Below are 24,281 nucleotides of genomic sequence, written 5' to 3' on the forward strand. Positions count from 1 at the left end.
GCAAATTCAGCCTAGAAAAAAATGCAAATTTAGGGCAGCAGAAACATTCTGTCAAGTGGTTTTTGAGATGTTGGGGAAGGTGCAGCAGAAAGTCAGATAAACACCAGAAAGACAGGAACAACATGTTTGAGGTGAAGAATGACAGATTCGAACCAGTTTTGAAAACAATCCACTGAGCTTTAATTTTAATGTAGAAGCGAAGACTAAAGAAGGTGTTTTGGGTGGGATTTGTGGCAGTTGTAGACACGGTGTTGGGCTGTGGCTGGAACCAGTCCTTCAGATGTCCTTCGTAGCTGTGGACACAAACAGTCATTTTAGGGCACAATTCATAGAATGATGGGATGGTTGGGGCTGGGAAGGACCTCATAGCTCATCCAGTGCCACCCCCTGCCAAGGGCAGGGACACCTTCCATAGACAAGGTTGCTCCAAGGCCCATCCAGCCCGGCCTTGGGCTCTGCCAGGGATCCAGGGGCAGCCACAGCTGCTCTGGGCAGGGTTGTTGCATCGTGGTAGCTCTCTGACATCACCAGGTTGCTCCATCCAGAAGAGGTCAGAGGAATTATGCTGCACCCAACTCTTCCATCACCATGACTTTGAGGGTGACCCTGTGGAGCTCTGCCCCAGATGTGTCTGGGCAGGATGGGCCTTGTCCCCCTGCTTTGCTTCAGAGGAAACACCCTGTGTCTGATGATTTCCTGGGGAATCCTTGCATTAATCACAGAGTCATTAAGTGTGGAAAAGCCCTCTCAGACCATCAACACAACCATTCCCCCAGCACTGCCAAGCCCGCCACTAACACATGTCCCCACGTGCCACATGCACACGCTGTTGGAACTTCCAGGCACGGTAATTGCACCACTTCCCTGGGCAGCCTGTGCCAGTGCCTTACCACCCAGTGGACACAGCCCCCAACCTCATCCCTCTGCTCCTCTTCCACCCTCACACCCAGCTGGGCTGTCCTCCAACCTTGGTGATTCTGGGATTCTGTCACTCCGCAGGGACAGAGTGCTTTGAAGAGCTCAGTTTTGAATATGCTCAGTTTCCATCAACATCCAGAAACCTGGAAAAGCTGGTCAGGGCTCAGCCATGATCCATGATCCTCTCAGCCTCTTATGCAAGAGGGGCCCAGAGAAGAGAACCTCTGGGATGGTCCAGGGGGATTAAGAAGAAAACGCAGAAAAAATCTCCCCATTTGGATCAGGATCTGTGTATTGACTGACACAAATGCACCTGGAGTCCTGAAATTATCACAGGGATATTCCCGGCACCAGGAACATCTCTGAACTCAAAGGTGGGTCCTTGCTGCTGCGTCTCACCTGGAGAGGAGGAAGGGAAAGAGGACCCGGTGTGTGCCCTTGCTCCCAGTCCCAGATAACTCTCATCACGGAGTAGGGCTTCCTTAAAGCCAACGAGTCCTCCCTGCTCCCTGCTCCTGCTCGCCCCGTGCACTCCCTGGGAGGGCAGCTGGAGCTGCCAGTGCAGAGATGAACACGCCTGGAAAATCACAGACTCCTGCACCAGGCACAAACCTTCCTGGGAAAGAGCATTTTGATCAGAGCCTGGCGGATCTGCCTGGTCCTCATGCTGTACACCAGGGGGTTGAGCGTGGTGGGCAGGGTCAGGTACAGATCGGCCAGCAGGACCCGCGTGCGCTCGGACACGGCGCCGCCGAACTGCTGGGAATAGATGGACACGATCCCAGGGATGTAAAACAGCAGCACCACGCAGAGATGGCACCCGCAGGTGCTCAGGGCCTTCCAGCAGGACTCCTTCCCCAGGACAGCTTTCAGGATCATCCCATAGGACACAGCAATGAAAGCCATGTCCATCCCCACTATCAGGGAGGAGCCGGCCACGCTGTAGAGGCTGCTGGGCCAGGGGTCAGCACAGGCCAGGCTGGCCACGGCCATGTGCTCGCAGTACGAGTGGGGCACCACGCGGGAGCCGCAGTAGGGCAGGGACGTCACCAGCCCCATCAGGGGCACCATGAGAAGGACAGCTCTCAGCACGATGGCCAGGCCCATCTGGGCAATAGTTCGGCCATTCAGGATGGCATGGTACCTGAGAGGGTGACAGATGGCGATGTAGCGGTCAACAGCCATGGCCAGGAGCACTCCCGACTCCTCAGCTGTTGTGGAGTGAACAAGGAACATCTGCACAAAACAGGCCACGTAGCCAATCTCAGCAGAGTCCAGCCAGAACACGCTCAGCATCTTGGGGACCACAGATGTCGCCATGACCACATCGATGACTGCCAGCATGCCCAGGAAGCGATGGATGGGTGCCTGCAGGGCCTTGTCCAGCTCAAGGACCAGCAAAACTGCCCCATTTCCTACCACAGCGAGGACATAGGCGGAGCAGAAAAGGATGCCCAGGCAGGTGGGGAAAGCTTCCAGGCCTGGGACACCCACCAGGATGAAGGTGGAAGAGCTGCTGTTGAAGGGATCAGAAGCCATGAAGGAGAATCTTGATTTGTGTTTACATAAATACACCCAATTCTGAGTCCTGAGCTGCCAGAGGGATAAGATGGGGACCCTGCCTCAGTGCAAGAGCCAGATCAGAAATCCACAAAATTATTACAATGTGAAACAGTGTATCACCATTTCCCCATGGAAAGGGAGCTCAGGCCTTGGCAGGGGCTGCCCAGGGAGGTTTGGAGTGCCCATCCCTGGAGGTGTCCCAGGAAGGGCTGGAGGTGGCACTCAGTGCTCTGGGCTGGGGACAAGGTGGGCATGGGGCACAGCTGGGCCTGGCTGGGCTGGGAGGGCTTTTCCAGCCTCAGGGATCCTGGGATTCTGTGATCACCAGCTAGGGGCAATGGGTCAGAAATGCAGAATAAATGGGCTTGTTGTGGCTAGAAAGTTCCTATGAGGTGACGAAGTTGATGTTTCTGGTTGTGCCACCAGGGCTAACCAAGGGACTTGTAGTCTGTTGCTTGTGAAGGGCTTATTCCTTTGTTGGCTGCTTGCCAGGGCTCAGCTGACGTCCTGAAATGAGCTGCAAGAGGAGAGAACAAGGAGAGCAAGGTCAGCTGCCAGCCCTGGCTTCCCTCAATGGGCCCAACACAGGAAATTCCTCCAAATTTGTGGAGCAAAACAGGGCTCTGGGACATTAAATGTGATCATGAAATTCCCTTTTGCTGCTCTGTCTTCCTTCTGTCATCTGCCCATGACAGAAGCCTGCACAGGCAGGCAGGCAGGCAGAGGAAAATACCAATTTCTGAGGGTTTATTCTGATGGGAGAAGCTTGAAGGTAACATAGAAACTCCAGAGAACTGTCCTGGAGGGACAAGAAGAGTCTGAGTGTGGTGGGCAGGATCTACGCCTTCATTTGTGCTGAAAATTTTTCTGCCGCTTCTCCCCAGAAAGCAGCAAAGACCAGGCAGTGCTGACACACCAGATCCTGCTGACACACCAGACTCAGCTGGAGAAATTGCCTGGAGGATCATCCACCAGCAGCTTTCCAGTGCAGAGCAAGCTGTCCTTGGCAAGGCACAAACTCACCTGGTCTTAGCCCGAATGCTTGGGAGTTGTCCCACCTCTCCTCCCATCCCAGGCTGGCCCCTGGCTGCTGCCTCCATCCCTCCCCTCCATATTCTGGGAGTTGCAGACTCAAAGTTGAGCACATTTATTTTCCATCGGTATAAAAACTTAAGGTGGGAGAAGGAGACCCAGAGCACTGGGAGGATGGAGCTCAGCAGGACTCTGGTCACCCACACACCTCTGCAGGTGGAAACCACACTGTGTTCTGGGCTGGAACGTCCCGTCTGACTCCTGCCTGGGGTAACGGGATGTTCCTCGGCACCATCAGCATGTGCTGCCCGGAGGGTTTCTGCTGTGAGAGCTGAGGCTCCTGCGCACGGGCTGAGGCTTTCCCTGACCTGGAGCTCTGAATGAAACAGCACTGTCAGCTGTGGGGCTGTTCCTGCTGGAGCCTAAATCCGCATCACCTTGCTGGAGCCCCTCTCTGGATGGGCATCCCACCCACGGGTTCCCTGTGCCTGTGTTAGAAAGGAAAACCAGTGTCGTGTCCCCTCCAGCACCCCCTTCCACGGCACGTGCACCTCCCTCCCCTCCAGCCCTCGGCAAAAGCAAGTGCTGTGACTTGTCCTGTTGTACAGGGAACACAGACATGGAAGGGTTAAACCGGGCTGTTGGCAGTTTGGGAATGGGATGCAAGTTTCTCAGGCACTTGTATCCTCTGCTTCAGCCAAAAACCAAAGGGCCAGACCACATCCCCTCAGCTTTCCAGGCATTTGACTTCCTTGACCCTGAAATAGTTTAATGTCTCCTCCAAGTCACTTTGAGTCCTCCCCATGCCACAAACCAAGAGGCTTTTCAGCCTGGCTCAGTCATCGCCCTTGGCCATGTGAGGCCGAACACTGCAAAGCCAATATTGTGACAGCGCTGCCCAGACGATGGTGTTGATGATGGTTTATTGCTCAGAGGACTCTGTTCCCAGCCTGGCAGCTGTGAACCCGCAGCTGACACAAGCCACTCCAGCAGGAAACATGTCTCGTGCAGGAATTGTTTGTTTGGAAAGGGCAAACATGTCTGAGATCCTGTAATCCTGAGCTTGGGAAAAAACAGCTCCTCCCTCCCTCCTCCCTGTCTGATCCTCTGGGCAGCAGTTTCTGCCCTTCATCCTGGGTAACAAAGCCCTCCAGGTTATTAAATAATGCTGCTCACACAGTAGCAGGCTCAGATTTACTGGGTCCTTCTGCTTCACAGTGCTGCTCCAGCCCTATTTCCTTGTCACAGAATCCCCAACTGGTTTGGGTTGGAAGTGACCTCAAAGCCCACCCAGTGCCACCCCTGCCATGGCAGGGACACCTTCCACTGTCCCAGGCTGCTCCAAGCCCCAATGTCCAGCCTGGCCTTGGGCACTGCCAGGGATCCAGGGGCAGCCCCAGCTGCTCTGGGCACCCTGTGCCAGGGCCTGCCCACCCTCCCAGGGAACAATTCCTTCCCAATATCCCATCTAAATCGAGGCTCCTTCAGGGAGGGTCACACACACACAGAGGTGTCCAGTACCAGGTCCCAGCCCTGTGTGAAGCATCACACCTGGACTAGCTGCTCCTTCCGGCTCAGGGGGGACCTTCTGGCTCTCCACAACTCCCTGGCAGGAGGGTGCAACCAGGTGGGGGTTAGGCTCTCCCACTGCTCTAACTCTGTACTTTTCCCAAATCACCCATCCCAGTGTTTTTTCCTTGCTTCAAGCCTGTATCTCACCAGAACTCATGACTTTTCCCAACCACCCGTTCCCTTCCCAGTGGTGTTTGCCATTCCCGGGTGTGTGCAAGCATGAGGAATGGACCGGAGCTGGGAGCAGGGAACTGCAGGTCATGCCAGGTGACAGGATTGGCAGATGTCACACCTGTGTGTCTGCAGCTTGTTTGAGGTTGCTTTAACCGAGGAAGAGCCAGGTAATTAGCACTGTTGTAATTAACCTAAATAAGGCAGCCAGTGGTGGTTCAGGTATGTGACTGGCAGGTCATGACCACAAAATTCACTAAATCTGGGGTGTCTGGAAGTGCTGAAGCAGCTCATTAACTCCATCAGAGACAAAGCCCACTTAGATGTACTGGCACTGCTGCCCAGCAGCTTTTCTGGGTGGTTTCTTTAATCTTCCACCTTGATTTGGCTAAAGTTTGAACCCGGCTCAGAGCGTGGCACTGTGCTTAAAAGTACTGCCCCAACAGCAGGTTAAAAGTAAAAAAATACATACCCAGGATGATGTATGACCTGCTCCCGCCTGTACCTACAACACCTGCAAGCACTGGTTCTCTCCTCAGCCTGCAAAAGGACCTGCATGGAAATATTAAGTGTCTTAAGGAAGCTGATCTGCCTAATCACTCATTGCTGGGACTTCAGGGACTGAATCATCACAGGGGAGAAGCTGCTGCCTGGGAATAGCCAGGGAGAGAAATGATAAACAAATGCACTGCTCCCACTGCGTGGGTGATGTCTGTCCCAGCACCAGGATGCCAAACAGATCCTGGGTCCACAGAGGGGGAATATTTTAACGCTGGGTGGACATGGAAGTGCTGGAGCAAGTCCAGAGGAGGCCCCGGCACTGCTCCAGGGCTGGAGCCCCTCTGAAGCCAGGCTGGGAGAGCTGGGGGTGCTCACCTGGAGAGGAGAAGGATCCAGGGAGAGCTCAGAGCCCCTTGCAGGGCCTAAAGGGGCTCCAGGAGAGCTGCAGAGGGACTGGGGACAAGGGCTGGAGGGCCAGGAGCCAGGGAATGGCTTCCCAGTGCCAGAGGGCAGGGCTGGATGGGAGATTGGGCAGGAATTGTTCCCTGGGAGGGTGGGCAGGCCCTGGCACAGGGTGCCCAGAGCAGCTGGGGCTGCCCCTGGATCCCTGGCAGTGCCCAAGGCCAGGCTGGACACTGGGGCTTGGAGCAGCCTGGGACAGTGGAAGGTGTCCCTGCCATGGCAGGGGTGGCACTGGATGGGCTTCAAGGTCCCTCCCATCACAAATAATTTTGGAATTCTGTGATCTGAACATGCAAATTGCACCACATGATGGACTGCAAAAATCCACCCCAGACACATCAGTTCTGCAGCAGCTACATGATCCCCTTTAAATGTCTCCCATCTCTTTCCCAGGTAACGAACTGAGTGATTTGTGTACATTTGCAATGAAAACAGTGACATTTCAGAAACCTGCTGGGCAGCCTGGGGGTGCTCAGTCCCACGGTCAGCCCACGCAGAACTGGGACACTTCAGAGTATTCAGCTGACAGGGAGCTGGAGGTAAATGATCCCCGTCTTTTAGCTCCACAGGCTGTATTTCTGCTCGTTGTGATGCTGAGGAGCTGCTGAGGGCCTGCAGGTCCCCCCAGAGAGAGCGGTGGGTGCTGCTGGAACATTTAATGAAGGTAGGGGGGCAAGAGGGGCCAAACCATCCTGTGTTGGCCTGCTCAGGGGCTGACCCTTCCCACGGGGACAGGGGTGGATGGTGGGCGATGCCCCTTCCTCGGCTGCATGGCCCTGGCACAGACACCCAGGCCTGGCCCCAGCCCTCGGATCGTGGCATCTCCTGGAGGAGGGGGCTCCCATTTCCCAGCATGAGCTCTGGGAACAGCCTTGGTGGGCGCAAGTTAAACCTGGGGCCATCCCTGATCCCCCAGACAGCGAGGGCAGAGCACTGTCCCCTTCCTCTGGCCCTGAGTGCACTTCAGGCCTTGGCCTCCAACAGGGGCAGGTGCCAGGTCCTGCCCTTGGGTCACCACAACCTCCTGCAGTGCTCCAGGTTGGGGCAAGAGCGGCTGGAAAGCTGGGAAAGGCCTTGGGAGTGCTGCGGACAGCAGCTGGACACGAGCCCAGGTGTGCCCAGGTGGGCAAGAGGCCAATGGCCCCTGGGCTGTGCCAGCCGTTGTGTGGCCACAGCCCCAGGGCAGGGATTGTCCCCCAGGGCAGGGATTGTCCCCTGTGCTGGGCACTGTGAGACCCCTCCAGGGCTGTGTCCAGTTCTGGGCCCTCAGGGCAGGAGAGCCCTGGAGGGGCTGGAGCGTGTCCAGGGCAGGGAAGGGAGCTGGGAAGGGGCTGGAGCCCCAGGAGCGGCTGAGGGAGCTGGGAAAGGGGCTCAGGCTGGAGCAAAGGAGGCTCAGGGGGGACCTTGTGGCTCTGCACAAGTCCCTGACAGGAGGGGGCAGCCGGGGGGGTCGGGCTCTGCTGCCAGGGAACAGGGACAGGAGGAGAGGGAACGGCCTCAGGCTGGGCCAGGGCAGGCTCAGGGTGGACAGCAGCAGGAATTTCCCCATGGAAAGGGAGCTCAGGCCTTGGCAGGGGCTGCCCAGGGAGGTTTGGAGTGCCCATCCCTGGAGGTGTCCCAGGAAGGGCTGGAGGTGGCACTCAGTGCTCTGGGCTGGGGACAAGGTGGGCATGGGGCGCAGGTTGGACTGGATGGGCTGGGAGGGCTTTTCCAGCCTCAGGGATCCTGGGATTCTGAGGGAGACCAGCTCCCAGCTCATGAGGAAGAACACAAACATGAGAACATGGATTTTTTTATCTGTCTTTTCAGTTGTGTTTGTCCTCCTATGACTTAGACATAATTTCTGTTGCCTGAATTAGTTATCGATGTGTGTGGCTGCTGCAGAGCTGATTCACAGATCAAATACAAATCAGCAGCACTGAGAGATGCTGAAGATAATGAAATCCATAATATTTCCACTGATTTAATGTACCCACTTCCTTTATTTCCCCCAAGTCTCAGAACAAGAACCTGCAGAACTGGAATATTTATTAATCTGTACTGATACAAAAGGCTGTTCTTCGTAAGGCACAAGAGCAAATCTGGCCTGTTTTACTGTTAAATCCTTGATCCAGCTCTTGCCATCCCAGCCCAGCAGGTCAGAAATCCCCACACCCAGGTGGCCCATGCTGCCCTGAGGGTCACAGGGTTTTGTAGGGTCTCTGTTTGCTTCCCCCAAGGTGTCCTCATCAGCTCTCTCTCCAGCACAGAGCCCATGGCCAAGGAGAAGGAAAAAAATATAAATATCATATTTAAATGTATATATGAAATATATAAATAAATTATATAAATAGTCATTTTTCACACCTGTGGGAGGTTCCCAATTTAGTTCTGCAGGAATTGAGCTTTGCACATACAGGAAAGGATGGAATTGGGTTGTTTTGAAGCTTTTTATGACCCTCCCTATGATGCCTTAAGAAGCCTCCTAGAAACAGAGACTAGACAGGAGTAAGGGAATAAAAGTAGGTGTTTATTTGAAAGGCCTTCAAAGGTACCCCTGGGGGCCAGAGGCCACTGCCGAGATGGACCCCAAGGTGGACGGCAGGGCACGAGTTCCTCAGCCTTTTATAGGTTGGGTTCATTTGCATAGCAGGGTTAATTCTCCAATTAAAGCTTCAGTTTAATGATGTAATTGCCCTCAGCTTACCCCCCCTTTAGAGGCTTTTTGGTTTATACTTTTTGGGGCTAGGACGGTCTGGGTGTCCTTGAAGAGCAGGCCTGGAGAGGCTTTGTTATGTGTGCCTGGCACGAGAGAGCAGAGTGAGCAGGCTCCAAGGAACTTTCAGAGTGACACACCAGGCAGTGCGGGATTTGAAAAATATCAAAGTTAAAACCTAAGGCATCACCTATACCCAGAGTATGTGAGGGATATGAGGCATCATGGGAAAACTTTGGGGTGCTGAGAGATGAAGTGATAAACTGGACACTCATATTCAGTGTGGATTCATTCCTCTGAGGGTGTACCTGCTCTGGTGGGGGTCCCCCAGGGGTGCAGACCCTTCAGGGATGTACCTGCTCTGTTTGATATTTTCTGCCCTTTATAATAAATATGTTTACACAAAGGCACCACAGTTCCCCATCCCTGGCAGTGCCCAAGGCCAGGTTGGACACTGGGGCTTGGAGCAGCCTGGGACAGTGGGAGGTGTCCCTGCCATGGCAGGGGTGGGATGGGACGAGCTTTAAGGTCCCTTGCATCCCAAACCAGTCTGGGACTCCATGATTCCATGATTTTGTGATGGGTCTGTTACTGATCCGTGTGGAACCACCTGTGCCTGGCACAGGGCAGCCCAGAGCTCCTTCCTGGGCACCCTGCACCCCACCCACTGCTAAAACCCACCCCAAAACACCTCCCCACAAACATCTCAAGCTGCTGTTTGCAAACAGGATTTTGCTGTGTGGATAACGAGTTAATTTGTTCCTAATTCAGGAAATGAAGCTCTTAATTTGGTTTGTGCTAGAACTTTCTGCTTCCACAAAGTATTATTGATTTGCTTCTCTCAAAAATAATTCTCTAAATTATAGGCAGTGATTAAATGCAGGAAAAAGATGACACAATGTGCCCCTGCCACATGATTTGTGAATGTTTTGTGCTGTCTGTCTGGGTGGCACTCAGGGATGCACTGGGATGTGCTGCAAGGGAAGGAACACGTCCCAGCTAAGGGGTGACTCCTGGCAGGCTCTGAGTGCACCCGTGAACCCATCAGCTGCCGGGCTGCTGCAGCCCTTTATTGCAGCCCCAGTGCTGCTTTGCAGCATGGCTTTGCTCCACGATGAGCAACCACAAATCACAGTTCTTTGTGCCGAGAGCCAGCCCGGGGACAGCTGAGGAGCCCCTTCCCATCCCCAAACCTTCCCAGTGGGCTCAAGGGCTGGGCGTGGCCCAACGGGAAGTTCTGCCTTGAAAACTTTAATTGGAATCAGGATCCTTGTCTGTATCTGCTTGGTTCTCACCCCATAGATGATGGGGGTGGGCACACTGGGCACCAGGATGTAGATGCTGCCCGTGGTGATGTGGGCAAGTGGAGCCAGGACCTTCCCACACCTGTGCAAAATGCCAGATTCTGGAATCATTAAGGATGGAAAAGCCCTCCCAGCCCAGCCAGTCCGACCTGTGCCCGATGCCCACCTTGTCCCCAGCCCAGAGCACTGAGTGCCACCTCCAGCCCTTCCTGGGACACCTCCAGGGATGGGCACTCCAAACCTCCCTGGGCAGCCCCTGCCAAGGCCTGAGCACCCTTTCCATGGGGAAATTCCTGCTGCTGTCCACCCTGAGCCTCCCCTGGCCCAGCCTGAGGCCGTTCCCTCTTGTTCTGGTTTTATCATAGAATCACAGAACGGTTTGGGTTGAGAGGAACCTCAAAGCCCATCCCATCCCACCCCTGCCATGGCAGGGACACCTCCCACTGTCCCAGGCTGCTCCAAGCCCCAATGTCCAGCCTGGCCTTGGGCACTGCCAGGGATCCAGGGGCAGCCCCAGCTGCTCTGGGCACCCTGTGCCAGGGCCTGCCCACCCTCCCAGGGAACAATTCCTGCCCAATCTCCCATCCAGCCCTGCCCTCTGGCACTGGGAAGCCATTCCCTGGCTCCTGGCCCTCCAGCCCTTGTCCCCAGTCCCTCTGCAGCTCTCCTGGAGCCCCTTTAGGCAGTGGAACACTCACAGCCCTGGGCTGTGCCCTGTCAAAGGTGTGGAACAGGCAGCTGGAGGCTCCCCCACAGCTGTGGACAATGGGAGCACCACACCACCCTCCATCTCTGTACCCCATCTGAGTGTGAAATTCATCTCATTATTAAAAAAAAAAAAAATCAAAATACCATTTCTGATTAAGAATCAGAAGGTGTGGACCATGGTGAGGTGGGATGGAAGGAAATGAGCTTTGAGGTCCCTTCCAACCCACATCACTCTGTGGTGATTCTATGAATCCTCTGACAGGTTTCTTGGTCTGTGCTCTTTTTTTAGGAACCTTTTGGGGATTTTCTTCTTGTCCTTGTTTCCTGGTATTTAATCCCTCTCTCTCTCTGTATCTCTCTCTCTCTCTAAATGTGATAAACACACAGGCGTGCAAATGTAGAGATATAAAATCTACCTTGGTACAAATCAGGGAGCTGCACGGGGGCAGCCAGGGGAGGAGGGCACCAGGGCTGGATCACTTCACTTTCCCAAATGCAAAATTTTCACAGAGCAGGGTGAAAATGTGTGAATTTTCTGTGTACGTCACTTCTGCTATTTTTTTCTCCATCTACTGTCCCAAATCTCCCTTTCCTCCCATTTTTGCACGGTGCTGTTTTTTCAGAGAAAACAAGGAAAAGCTCATAGGCATTCCTGTGGTGCTCACACGCCCTGAAGGACAAAGACATGAGCTGTGTGTCCCTGGGGAAGCCCCGCGGGGTTTGTGGCTGCTTAAATGCAGCTTCCCAGCCCTGTGAGCAGCGTGAGCAGCCAGGGCTGGCCCTGGTCCCCTCCCCGTGTTCTCTGCTGTCACCCGGGTAAGTACAGCTGGGCTGCCTGAAGGAAACAGGGACGTTGTTCCTCTGAAAGGGCAATTTCTGTCAGGGCTTGATTCAAACCAGAATTTACGGAGGTCTCTGGCAGAAGCAACAAACAGCGTGTAAGGAAAGTGCTGGGAGCAAATCGCTTTGCTAAATATTCCTTTTGATGTCATATCTACAGGTGGGCTTGGGGCAGGGGGTGGAGCTGGGCAATGTTTATGCTCCCTTCAAACCTTTCTGTGCTGATTCTGTGCTGATGAAAAGGCACCCTAAAAGTACACCTTGGTCAATAATTACGAATTCCCTTCATTCTCTCAAGTGGTTCATGAATAGATGTTGGCTGCCCCTGGATCCCTGGCAGTGTCCAAGGCCAGGCTGGACATTGGGGCTTGGAGCAGCCTGGGACAGTGGGAGGTGTCCCTGCCATGGCAGGGGTGGCACTGGATGGGCTGTAAGGTCCCTTGCATCCCAAACCACTCTGGGATTCTGTGAAGAATCTGAGACAAATTTTAATCAATCTGTGCTCCTCAGCTATGCACAAAGTGTTAATTCCCAGCTGATAAGAGACCCAGAGCTTTTCCCTGGCCAGCCGTGGTGAGGGCTGAGCTGAGCTGCTGCCACCATCAGCTGCTCAGCTGGAGTTTGTAACAGGCACTAAATGCACCTGCATTTGCAGAGAGCCTGCTCTGGAAATGCCCCCCGGCTGCCCCCACCTCCTCTCGCTGAGCGCCGCAGCTCCTGCCCCCTGCTCGGGCTCTGAGGATGCCCAGGAGAGCAGGCGGCTGCTGGGATCCTAGAGAGAGACCTGGAATCCACTGGTGAGTTTTCTGACAGCCTCAGGGCAGGTGAAACATCATTTCATCTTCAGTGTCCAACGTCCCTCAGGGGAGGAGAGACATTGAGCGTGTCCAGGGAAGGGAACGGAGCTGGGGAAGGGGCTCAGCCTGGAGAAAAGGAGGCTCAACAGGGGGACCTTCCCAGGGAACAGGGAGAGGACAAATGGAAATGGCCTCAAGCTGTGCCAGGGGAGGCTCAGGGTGGGCAGCAGCAGGAATTTCCCCATGGAAAGGGAGCTCAGGCCTTGGCAGGGGCTGCCCAGGGAGGTGTGGAGTGCCCATCCCTGGAGGTGTCCAGGAAGGGCTGGAGGTGGCACTCAGTGCTCTGGGCTGGGGACAAGGTGGGCATGGGGCACAGCTGGGCCTGGCTGGGCTGGGAGGGATTTTCCAGCCTCAGGAATCCTGGGATTATGTGATTCAGGTTTTCTCTCTTATTTGAGCCTCTGAATTTCTTCCTTTCCATTTAATCTTGTTGGAGCTGAGAAGTACAAATGGCATTTCCTTCCCTCGGGGCTGGTTTGGATAATTGACCCGCAGATCTCGCTGATAAAGCTCCCTAAAACATCACACACTCTGCCAAGCTGAAAGCAAAGGGGAAGGAATCAACACAGACTCACATGTAATGGGGCTGCTTCTCCTCTCTGAGGGAGATGTTCTCTCTCGTGGTCCCACCGCATTCAGTTCAGCACAAACATTGGCTTTTCCCTGCCTTCATCTCACGCCCCCTCCATCCTCCCTTCCCTCTCCTGCCGGCTGCCTCATCCCTGCAGGAACCAGCACGGCCAAGGCTGCTCCATCACTGCCATGGGGAGCAGCCAGCCCCGTTCCCAGGGTGATCGCCAGGGCTCCATCCCACCTCTCCTTCTACCCCGGGCAGGAACACACAGCCTGGTCTTGTCTGTGCTGCTGAGAAGCTTTGGGGCACCTGCCAAAGGGCTGAGCACCAAATTTCCTGAAAATTTTGGCATTTAAAAGGGACTGCAACAGGGGGAAACACTTACATGTCCTACTTCTGTCCCTTGTTGTCTGCTGCTGTACACAGCCCTGGCGATGGTGATCCCGAGGCTGGTCCACTGTGGCTTTTCCTTCACTGATCACAGAGTCATGGAATCCCAGTTTGGGTTGGGAGGGACCTTAAAGTCCATCCAGTGCCACCCCTGCCATGGGCAGGGACACCTCCCACTGTCCCAGGCTGCTCCAAGCCCCAATGTCCAGCCTGGCCTTGGGCACTGCCAGGGATCCAGGGGCAGCCCCAGCTGCTCTGGGCACCCTGTGCCAGGGCCTGCCCACCCTCCCAGAGAACAATCCCTTCCTAATATCTATTTAGAAATTAGGAAGAAATGATCTAATATCTTTCTCATATCTGATCGATGGGATAGTCTCAAATGAGTGCAGCTGCTCAGGGCTTTTTGGCTCCCAGGAGCCTGCCCTCCCCACCCTGTGCCAGCTGGGATGTCTCCTAGCAGGGCTTTTATTCCAAGATACTTTAATTTCCAGACCCTTGGACCACTGGAGCAGTGAGATGTCCTCTTCCAACAGGACTGGGTCCAGCCCCCTGGCCTTCATCCTCACGGGCATTCCCGGGGTGGCAGTGAGCAGCCCCTGGGTGGCCCTGCCCCTGTGCTGCCTGTACCTGCTCATGCTGCTGGGGAACTGCTGCCTGCTCTGGGCCATCAGGGCAGAGCACGCCCTGCACGCCCCCATGTACCAGCTCCTGTCCATGCTGGCCCTGGCAGACCTGGGGCTGTCCCTCTGCACCCTGCCCACCGTGCTGGCCGTGTTCTGCGTCCCGGCCACCTCGCTCCCCTTCCAGGCCTGCCTTGCCCAGATGTACTTCATCCACACCTTCTCAGCCATTGAGTCCGGGGTCCTGGTGGCCATGGCCTTCGACCGCTTCGTGGCCATTTGCCACCCCCTGCGCTACAGCTCCGTGCTGAGCGGCTCCCTGGTGGCCAGGGCAGGGGTGCTGATCGTCCTGCGGGGCACCTGCCTGGTGCTGCCCGTCGCTGCCCTCATGGCGAGGATGCCGTTCTGCAGGGCCCGCGTTCTGTCCCACTCCTTCTGCCTGCACCAGGACATGCTGAGGCTGGCGTGCGGGGACGTGCGGCCCAGCAGCTGGTATGGGCTGAGCGCCGTGATCCTCACCAAGGGCCTGGACTCGCTGGCCATCCTCCTGTCCTACGTGCTCATCCTCAGGGCCATCCTGGGCACCATCTCCCCGGGGGCGCGAGCCAAAGCCTTCAGCACCTGCATCTGCCACTTCTGCGCCGTCCTGCTCTTCTACATCCCGCTCATCAGCCTGTCCGTCATCCATAGGTTTGGGAAGCACCTGCCCCCCCTCGCCCCCACGCTCCTGGCTGATGCCTGCCTGCTGGTCCCCCCTGTCCTGAACCCCCTTGTGTACAGCTGGAAAACAAAGCAGATCCGCAGGCGGATCCTCCTGCTGCTCTGCTGGAGAGGGACCCAGCAGCAGGGCTAGCCCCAGAGTGCCCCAAAGCTGGACTCCTCCCTCTTTCCTCTCCACACTGGAGTCCCAGAGTGGCAATTTCCTAATGCCAGTCTCCTCCTTCTGTTCCTCTCCAGACTGGTTGCTCATGGGCAATATCTCTCCTGGAGAAAATCCCTTGTGTTCCTTCCCATCCCTGTCACCTCTCTGCAGCACGGCTCTGCTCCTCTCCACAGAGGGATGGGTTATGACAATCCACACTATCCCCCTCCCGTTTTGGGATGCTCCACTCTCCGAAGGGCTGCGAGAGGCCAGAGCTGGTGTGGCCTTGTGGCAAAGCTGCCCTCCCTGCAGGCGGAGGAGAGACAAGGCTGCTGGGAGCAGGCTTTCACTGGAATTCACTGCCAAGAGGGGGTTTGGTCTCTGCAGAAATACAGACAGCATTACCAGACTTGTGTTTTTATTTGCAATATCCCTGTTCAGTCCAGGACATGAGACCGTCAGTTCCCAGAGTTGTGTGACCCTCTGAGACTCCTTAGCCTTCATTGTACAGCCAATGTGAGCCACATCTTTGCAGTTAGGGAGACAAGAACTCGCCTGTGGACACAAACCCAGAAATCTGAGTACCTGGGACACAAACCCAGAAACGTGACTGTGGTGTCCTTGAGGGGTCTGCAAGGGGAGTGTGTGGTTTTTCCTGACTCATGATACCATCTCAGCCTATAACCCTTCTGGGAACATCAGGAAAATCCCTCCCGCCTCCCAGGTTATGATCCCAATGAGGACAGGCTGCTCTGAGTGGAGCTCCAGGGTACCCTGGGTGTGCAGTGCCATCCAAAGGCATCCTGTGATGTGTGGAGTGGTTGTGCATGGCCACAGTCCCTTAGGCACACTCGAGATGCACAGGTGACATGTTTCACACCTGGGCTGCTGGGCTGCCCCTCTCAGAGCACCCAGTGGTCACTGAGGAGCCTCCACCCCATGCCCAGGCAATCCCTCCTGACTAACCACACCTGGAATTGTGTAAAATAATCCTCCCTGCAAGGAAAATCCCCGTGACTTTGTCCTGTCTGCAGGGTCCTGCCAGGCCCTTTCCTCCTTTCTGCCTCCACAGCAGTGCCTTGAGTCTTCCCTGGGGCTGCTCTCCTCCTCCGGGATATCTCAGCCCAACCTGCTCCTCATCCCTGTAGCTGAGTGGACAAGGAGGAGAAAAGGAAAGGGAAACCACAGAATCCCAGACTGGCTTGGGTTGGGAGGGACCCTAAAGCTCATCCCATCCCACCCCTGCCATGGCAGGGACACCTCCCACTGTCCCAGGCTGCTCCCAGCCCCAATGTCCAGCCTGGCCTTGGGCACTGCCAGGGATCCAGGGGCAGCCCCAGCTGCTCTGGGCACCCTGTGCCAGGGCCTGCCCACCCTCCCAGGGAACAATTCCAGCCCAATCTCCCATCCAGCCCTGCCCTCTGGCACTGGGAAGCCATTCCCTGGCTCCTGGCCCTCCATGCCTTGTCCCCAGTCCCTCTCCAGCTCTCCTGGAGCCCCTTTAGGCCCTGCAAGGGGCTCTGAGCTCTCCCTGGATCCTTCCCTTCCCCAGCTGAGCACCCCCAGCTCTCCCAGCCTGGCTCCAGAGCAGAGGGGCTCCACCCCTGGAGCAGCACCAGGGCCTCCTCTGGGCTCTGTCCAGCAGCTCCATGTCCCTGTTTTGGGGCCCCAGAGCTGGACACACTCTAGGCGGGGTCTCATGAGAGCAGAGAAGAGGGGCAGAATCCCCTCCCTCACCCTTCTGCCCTCGTGTGGGATGACCCAGGGTATGGGTCATGCCCTGTGCTCTCTTGTGGCTCTCCCTCACTCCCATCCTGACAGCTCCCCCCAAACCCGGCTGTTCTCCAGCTGTTCCCAACTCACAGCAATTCGCTGTCTCCATTTAATCATTGACAGCACCTCGACTCTTCCCAGCATTCGCTGTTTGCTTTGCTCTGTTTGACTTTCCATAGCATCGCCCAAAGCAATAATGGACAGACCAATTTTTCTACAAGTGCTTTCCAGCTGTCGCTGCCTTTCCCCACCTGAACTTCCTCAGCCCTGGACCTGCACACTGTATTTGCCATCCCAAAATTCCATTTTGCCAGCAGACAGTAGGAGCTGTCAGCTTCCTCTTCGCACCAGCACCGGCACACAGGGGGTGGTTCAGGGGCTCCAGGATGCTCACAGGAATGTGAAGCTTCTGCTCTGGAGCCAGGCTGGCAGAGCTGGGGGTGCTCACCTGGAGAAGGGAAGGATCCAGCGAGAGCTCAGAGCCCCTTGCAGAGACTAAAGGGGCTCCAGGAGAGCTGCAGAGGGACTGGGGACAAGGGCTGTACCTTGGTTTGAGACAAATTTGGAGGAAAAGGTCCGAAATGAACGTCCCCCTGTTAGAGGGCAGATTTCAGCAGCTCCTCCCCCACCAGGTTCGGAAAGAAATTCCTCGGAGGAAAGTGAAAAAAACGCTATTTATTTAACAAGCAAAGTGCATGCAGGCACGGAAAAGAGAATGAACCTCTCGCTGTGGAGAAGAAACCTGGGTAGATTTCAGAGTCCTTTCTGTGGGTGTGGCTCTGCTCTCTCCGGAGCCGGGGCTCGGCGCGGGCTTCCCGGTGATGGCGATCCGGACCGCAGCAGAACAGTCCCAAGAAAAGTTCTTGCCTCAGCTAGCAGGCTAGCTACTAAGCAAAGAGTTTTAACTCTCCGTCTCCCTCCTGAGAAAAGGAGCCGAGAGCTGGGAAAAAGCAGGAAGGTGCTTTCCTCGGCTCTGTAGCAGCAGCAGCAGCAGCGCAGGGGACCGTGTGTGTCCTTGAGCACAAACCGCTCTGAAAAATTCGCCTGGCTGCTCTACCCCCTCTCCTGAGAAACAGCTTAAAGACACAGGAAGGCACAGGATTCATGTCTGGCACAGGATTCATGTCTGGCACAGGGCAGACCATAGGGAACACAGCATCAAACAGTCACCCCCGGACAGGCTGGAAGGACAGGAGCCAGGGAATGGCTTCCCAGTGCCAGAGGGCAGGGCTGGATGGGAGATTGGGCAGGAATTGTTCCCTGGGAGGGTGGGCAGGCCCTGGCACAGGGTGCCCAGAGCAGCTGGGGCTGCCCCTGGATCCCTGGCAGTGCCCAAGGCCAGGCTGGACATTGGGGCTTGGAGCAGCCTGGCACAGTGGGAGGTGTCCCTGCCATGGCAGGGCTGGCACTGGATGGGCTTTGAGGTCCTTTCCAACCCACACCTTTTTATGATGATGAAGAAATGACACTGCCTCACTCCATTCTTATTCTGATCAACTTTTGTGTTTTGTACCCATCTCACAGTTCAGTCCCATGTCTGACATTCCTTTGGTATCAGCTGACCCCACACAGCCCCCCCAGAGATTCAGCTGGGTTTGTGTTAATGGATTTGAAAGCGTTTTTCTTCCCAGCAAGGGAGAAGTGTCTCTGCAGCAGCACAACTTTCTTACTAGTAAAACTTCATCTGCTCTGCAAGACATCAAAAATGGGTCCTAAGGAGTTAAAGGGGTTAAGGAGACCAGCTCTGAAATGGAGTCGGATCTGGGATACTCTGATGCATTCCACTGAGATGTTTTTCCTTTTTATTGTTTTTAGGAGCAGCCACTGAACCCCTCTGCTTCTGTATCTTGGGATTTCACTGTCCTGTGAAAGTCCAGGGAACTTTCTTGTAAACCAGCATGACTGGTGTGGTCCTGAGGGCAGTCACACATTCATTGGGAAAGTTTGTTCTGTCTTGGGAATTGGACATGGACTAATGTTCTGACCTAGTCTGAGAACACAAAATCCTCTGTTTACGCCTCCATATCCGCATCACCAGACAGAGCAGCCCTGGGCTCCGGGTGAACAGATTCCATGTGTTAATCTCAGCCCTGAGAACGCAGCAGGTCATCAGTGAGGCCAGAATGAAATGGGATGTGGGACACTATAGAGGGATATAGGGCTTTTCAAATGATGAGGAAAACCTCCCAAAATGCAGCTTTGGAGTTTCCCCAGATCTGCACTGAGTGTCTCAAACATGGGGCTACCTGTGAAGTCCAGGTTCCCATGGCAGGAGGGGATGGCTCGATGTGGTCCCTGGAGCTGTGGAGCTCATCTGCTCTAAGGTGAGCTGAGATGCTCTGCCAGTTCAAACAAGGAAACTTCATACCAAATCCTAACCCCAAACCCACATCCCAGATCCCAAACGCTTCGTCTCAGGTTTCCCCTGGTGGGTGGGACCATGGGAAGTGTTTATAGCTCTGTAGGTCATGCAGAAATAAACCCTCAGCTTTTGCCCTGGGCAGCTGTGCCCGGGCTGGACAATCCTTCCCATGACGGAATTTTCCGAATATCCACCCTGAGCCTGCCCTGGCCCAGCCTGAGGCCGTTCCCTCTCCTCCTGTCCCTGTTCCCTGCGGGCAGAGCCCGACCCCCCCGGCTGCCCCCTCCTGTCAGGGACTTGTGCAGAGCCACAAGGTCCCCCCTGAGAGATAAAACTGGTCTGTGATAAGAACACAAACCCATCTATCCATGAGCAGCTCAAGGTTCTGAGATCACTCAGCATCACAGTTGCTCATGTACCAGTTACAAATTCCCCTGGATCTTTCTCCCGTCCCTTCTGGAAGCAGAATCATCTGCTAATGTTTTGCCAGATTGAATTTTGACCAGTTTGATGACATCCCAGTGATTTATTTTGAAGAAATCATTGCAGAATTGCAGCATAATCTCGTTACTGCCTCTCCTCACAGCTCTGCCCTCATTTCCTTGCGCTGTTAGTGAGATGCCTGGTGCAGTATTTTCCAAAAATCCCATTATATCAGAGTGATAAAGGACAATGGACACATTTGGCCTTATGAGAATGAAACTACTTCAAACTAAAGAACGTAAGATCTGTTGAGGAGATCAAAACAAAGAGTCTTTTAAACCTTTTCAGACTTATTTCCCTGGCAGTGTTCAAGGCCAGGCTGGACAGGCCTTGGAGCAACCTGGTCTAGTGGAAGGTGTCCCTGCCCATGGCAGGGGGTGGAACAGGGTGAGCTTTAAGGTCCCTCCCAACCCAAACTGGTCTGGGATTCTATGACTCTATATTCTGGAATTTCGGTATCTTTAAACCTTGTGAAACAGGGTGAAGAAAAATGTGAAATTCATGCAGCACTCATGCACCTCAACCCTGCCTCCTTGATCCAGACATGGCCAGGCAACCTGGAAACCCTTAAATTAATTCTTTCTAGGAAGGAAATCCTCCTGCAGAGCAGACCATAGCTGTCCCTATCCCTGGCAATCACCTGGATCCATCTGGCCCATTTTGGGGACCTGGGAATGCACTGGAAATCAAAGGGGGCTTTTCAGTGACAAGTTTTGTTGCTTTGGCGGAGCAGCGGTCTCTCCGCAGGCAATTCCATGCCCTCTCCCCTGCCAGCCGTCCCTGGTGGAGCTGTGCTGGGCATGGGGAGCTCGGGGAGGTACCAGCCACGGCTGTGAGGAAGCCCCTCAGGAACAACGTTTGTCCAAGAGTCCCCACACGTGGTGCCGAGTTTGGGGATTGGGAACTGCTCTCCTTGGGACCATCCAGCAGCAGGAGATTCACAGCTTTGCCTGACATTCCTTCCCCATCAGGGTAAATTTATTGCATTCCAGTTGTTAGTTAGAATCACAGAATATCCTGAGCTGGAAGGGACCCACAGGGATCACCCAGTCCCACCCCTGGCCCTGCACAAGACCCCCCACCAATCCCAGCCTGGGCATCCCTGGCAGCGCTGTCCAAACGCTCCTGGAGCTCTGGCAGCCTCGGGGCCGTGCCCATTCCCTGGGGAGCCTGGGCAGTGCCCAGCAGCCTCTGGGGGAAGAACCTTTCCCTGCTCTCCAGCCTGAGCCTGCCCTGGCCCAGCTCCAGCCGCTCCCTGGGTCCTGTCAGGTCACAGGGAGCAGAGATCGGAGCTGTCCCTGCGCTGCCCCTCGGGAGGAGCTGCAGCCCCGGGGAGCTCTGCCCTCAGCCTCCTCCAGGCTGAGCTGACCAGGTGACCTCGGGTGGCCCCTGCAGACCCTTCCCCATCCTCCTGTCCCTCCTTCGGACACTCTCTAAGAGTTTTAGATCTCCTTCCTTTGCAGCTCTCAGCCAGCACTTTCCTGCCTGGTGGACGTTTGGGACATGCTGGACGTGTCTGCTCTGAGTCTGCATTTCAGCCCATGGCACCCAGGCTGTGCCTCTGAACCTCTCTGCCATCTCTGATACGGGCAAGCAAAACCCAGTGTTTGCAGATGTCTCTGGGACTGTTTGATTTTCCATCCCGCACACTAAAAGTGGAGTCTGCTGCCCATACAGCCTCACTGCCTGTGCCCTCTGCATTTTCTGAACCTCCCGTTGGGTTATTTCCCTGATGGACCAATTCAGGCATTAACTGTGTCAATGTTTGCCCCTGAAGAGCTCATTCACTTGAGCAGGATAGGGCATGGGGGCCGCAGAGCTCTTCTGTGTCGCTCAGGGCAGCACAGGAAATTGGCTGATTCCACTTGTTTGTGGTGATTTCAATTAAAGTCACCATTTCTCTCCCAGAACTGCCCCAGCGCCCTCACCTCTGCATGAGCTGCAGCTGTGCAGGCGGAAAGAAGGAGCCTGGGCTGGAGTGGAAGCATGTCCCTCTGTAATTTTTTCCATGGTCAGTGTTGAGGTCACCCTGTTGTTCATAAGATGATGAATCCCAGAATCCCAGGATCCCTGAGGCTGGAAAAGCCCTCCCAGCCCAGCCAGGCCCAGCTGTGCCCCATGCCCACCTTGTCCCCAGCCCAGAGCACTGAGTGCCACCTCCAGCCCTTCCTGGGACACCTCCAGGGATGGGCACTCCAAACCTCCCTGGGCAGCCCCTGCCAAGGCCTGAGCTCCCTTTCCATGGGGAAATTCCTGCTGCTGTCCACCCTGAGCCTCCCCTGGCCCAGCCTGAGGCCGTTCCCTCTCCTCCTGTCCCTGTTCCCTGGCAGCAGAGCCCGACCCCCCGGCTGCCCCCTCCTGTCAGGGACTTGTGCAGAGAGAGAAAACGGAAAGGGAAAGGGAAAGATTTGCTTGGAAGGAACCTACAATAATCCAATCTATCAGCCTGACCACTCCAAGGAAGCTCCTGTAGAAATGGAGATTGTCAAAAAAAGAACTTTCAGCCCTGAGCAGAGACAATAAAGCAATACAGGAAAGGTCTGTAAGATAAAAAATGGGAAGGAGACGATCCATATGGAGTCATTATTCAGCTTTACTCACACTATGTGGACCAGGAAGGGGAGAACACACACTGAAAACGTCAGCATGTTAAAGATATATTAAAGAATATTTATAAATAGATATTTGAGGTCCCCACCAGCCCCAATCTTCCTGTGATTTTAATCAAGTAAAAAAATACTTTTTAAAATGAGCTTATAATGGAATTATGGAACTCTCCACTGCTGGATGCTGTGGGATCCCAAAGGATATGTAAAATGATCAGACAAGTTCATAGGTGAGAGATTCTTTGTTTTCTATGAAACACGGTGGCTGAGGTGTTGTCTCCTGCTCAGGAAACCTCTGAAGTGATTGCCAGGTGCTGGGACATGTGCCAAGGGAATGATAAACTGCAAATGACCTTCCTAAATGGCCATTAATAGCCACTCTTGCCGCAGGATGGCAAGATGTAGGATCGTTTCATTTGCTCAGTAGAGTAGAACCCCAGACTGGTTTGGGTGGGGAGGAACCTTAAAGCCCATCCCGTTTCACCCCCTGCCATGGGCAGGAACACCTTTCACTAGAGCAGGTTGCTCCTACCTGGCCTTGAACCCTTCCAGAGATGGGGCAGCCACAGCTTGCTTGAATCACCCACACACGTATTGCGCAGTGTGAGATTATTTCATCTTACCAGATATGCTCCAAGTCTTACAATTCCTCTGATTTGTGCCTCAAGAGTTGCCCACACTGAGCTTCCCACAGGGGTGGCTCCACACTGTGCCCCCACCAAGCCACTCTTGCTGGTTTTCTGCTTAATTCCCTTTTCCAGACACGTGGGTATTGCTGTGAGTGGGGAGGGGTGTGAGGAGCTTTCATCTATTTTCCCATCTTTAGGAAAATAACAAGAGCTTTCCCAGGAGCCCAGCTGGGGGTGAGCACAGCCACCACTTGGCACCCGGCAGTCTCTGCTGGAAGTGTTTATGATTTGAGGCTGAGCCAGTCAGTCCTCATAAATTGACTCTGCAGGGCAGAGTTCAGGGGGTCAGTGCTCAGAGGAGTGTGGGAAGGGATGGCGAGGAGGGAAGGAAAAGGGGTGGAGGCTTGGTCATGGTTTCACAGGATCCCAGGATCCCTGAGGCTGGAAAAGCCCTCCCAGCCCAGCCAGGCCCAGCTGTGCCCGATGCCCACCTTGTCCCCAGCCCAGAGCACTGAGTGCCACCTCCAGCCCTTCCTGGGACACCTCCAGGGATGGGCACTCCAAACCTCCCTGGGCAGCTCCTGCCAAGGCCTGAGCTCCCTTTCCATGGGGAAATTCCTGCTGCTGTCCACCCTGAGCCTCCCCTGGCACAGCTTGAGGACGATCCTCAGGCCTGTTCTGTCCTCCCATGTGAAAACCTTTACAAGACCCCATCCCTGGAGGTGGTCAAGGAAGGCTTGGATGTGGCACTCGGTGCTCTGGGCTGGGGACAAGGTGGAGTTTGGACACAGGTTGGACTTTGTGGTCTAGTACAGCTTTTCCAATCTCAGTGATCCTGGGATTCTGTGAATTTCCTGGTGTCCATGGAGGGCAGTGCCCCAGCACAGATGGGTTTACAACTGCACAAGTGTCTTTTAGGGCCAGAGGCTGCATTTTCTACAGAGACCGCACATGAGACAAACCGATTTGCTCCCCCTGGCCTGGTTCAGGTGCAGAAGTAGTGGTTAAATTCAGTTTCCATCCCACAGCTGAGGGGGAAAAGATAAACTTATTGCCACAACACATCTTGACACAGACAGCTCCTGGGCCGCCCGAGGGGACGCCCACCCCTGGGGCTGTGTTTGCCTTTGTAATATCCAGTTTGTTTTACTGTGCAGTATATTATGATTTTAATTAAACATGTGGTGTCTCACCGGTCAGAGGGAGACAGCCAGAACTTCCCCTCTGTCATTTCCTCGGAGCGATGCTGCAAGCACTCCTCTTGCAAAATTTATTATTTCCACTACAGATTTATCCTCACAATAAAAATTATGTGTATTGCCAGCCCCGTGGCTGCAGCACTGCCAGCCATAAATCGCC

General features: G+C 54.8%; 2 protein-coding genes across 2 annotated transcripts; one reads left to right on the forward strand and one right to left on the reverse strand.

Annotated features, from left to right (window-relative positions):
• Nucleotides 1-1,503: 1,503 nt before the first annotated feature.
• LOC104698100 (olfactory receptor 52I2) lies at nucleotides 1,504-2,457 on the reverse strand. The gene has a single exon (XM_019294085.3). The coding sequence runs from the start codon at nucleotides 2,455-2,457 to the stop codon at nucleotides 1,504-1,506; it is 954 nt and encodes a 317-aa protein (XP_019149630.3).
• Nucleotides 2,458-13,908: 11,451 nt separating this feature from the next.
• LOC104698071 (olfactory receptor 51G2-like) lies at nucleotides 13,909-15,960 on the forward strand. The gene has a single exon (XM_010413233.4). The coding sequence runs from the start codon at nucleotides 14,104-14,106 to the stop codon at nucleotides 15,058-15,060; it is 957 nt and encodes a 318-aa protein (XP_010411535.1). The 5' UTR covers nucleotides 13,909-14,103; the 3' UTR covers nucleotides 15,061-15,960.
• Nucleotides 15,961-24,281: the final 8,321 nt, after the last annotated feature.

The sequence above is a fragment of the Corvus cornix genome, chromosome 1 (genome assembly GCF_000738735.6).
Source record: "Corvus cornix cornix isolate S_Up_H32 chromosome 1, ASM73873v5, whole genome shotgun sequence".
NCBI classification, from domain to species: Eukaryota; Metazoa; Chordata; class Aves; order Passeriformes; family Corvidae; genus Corvus; species Corvus cornix.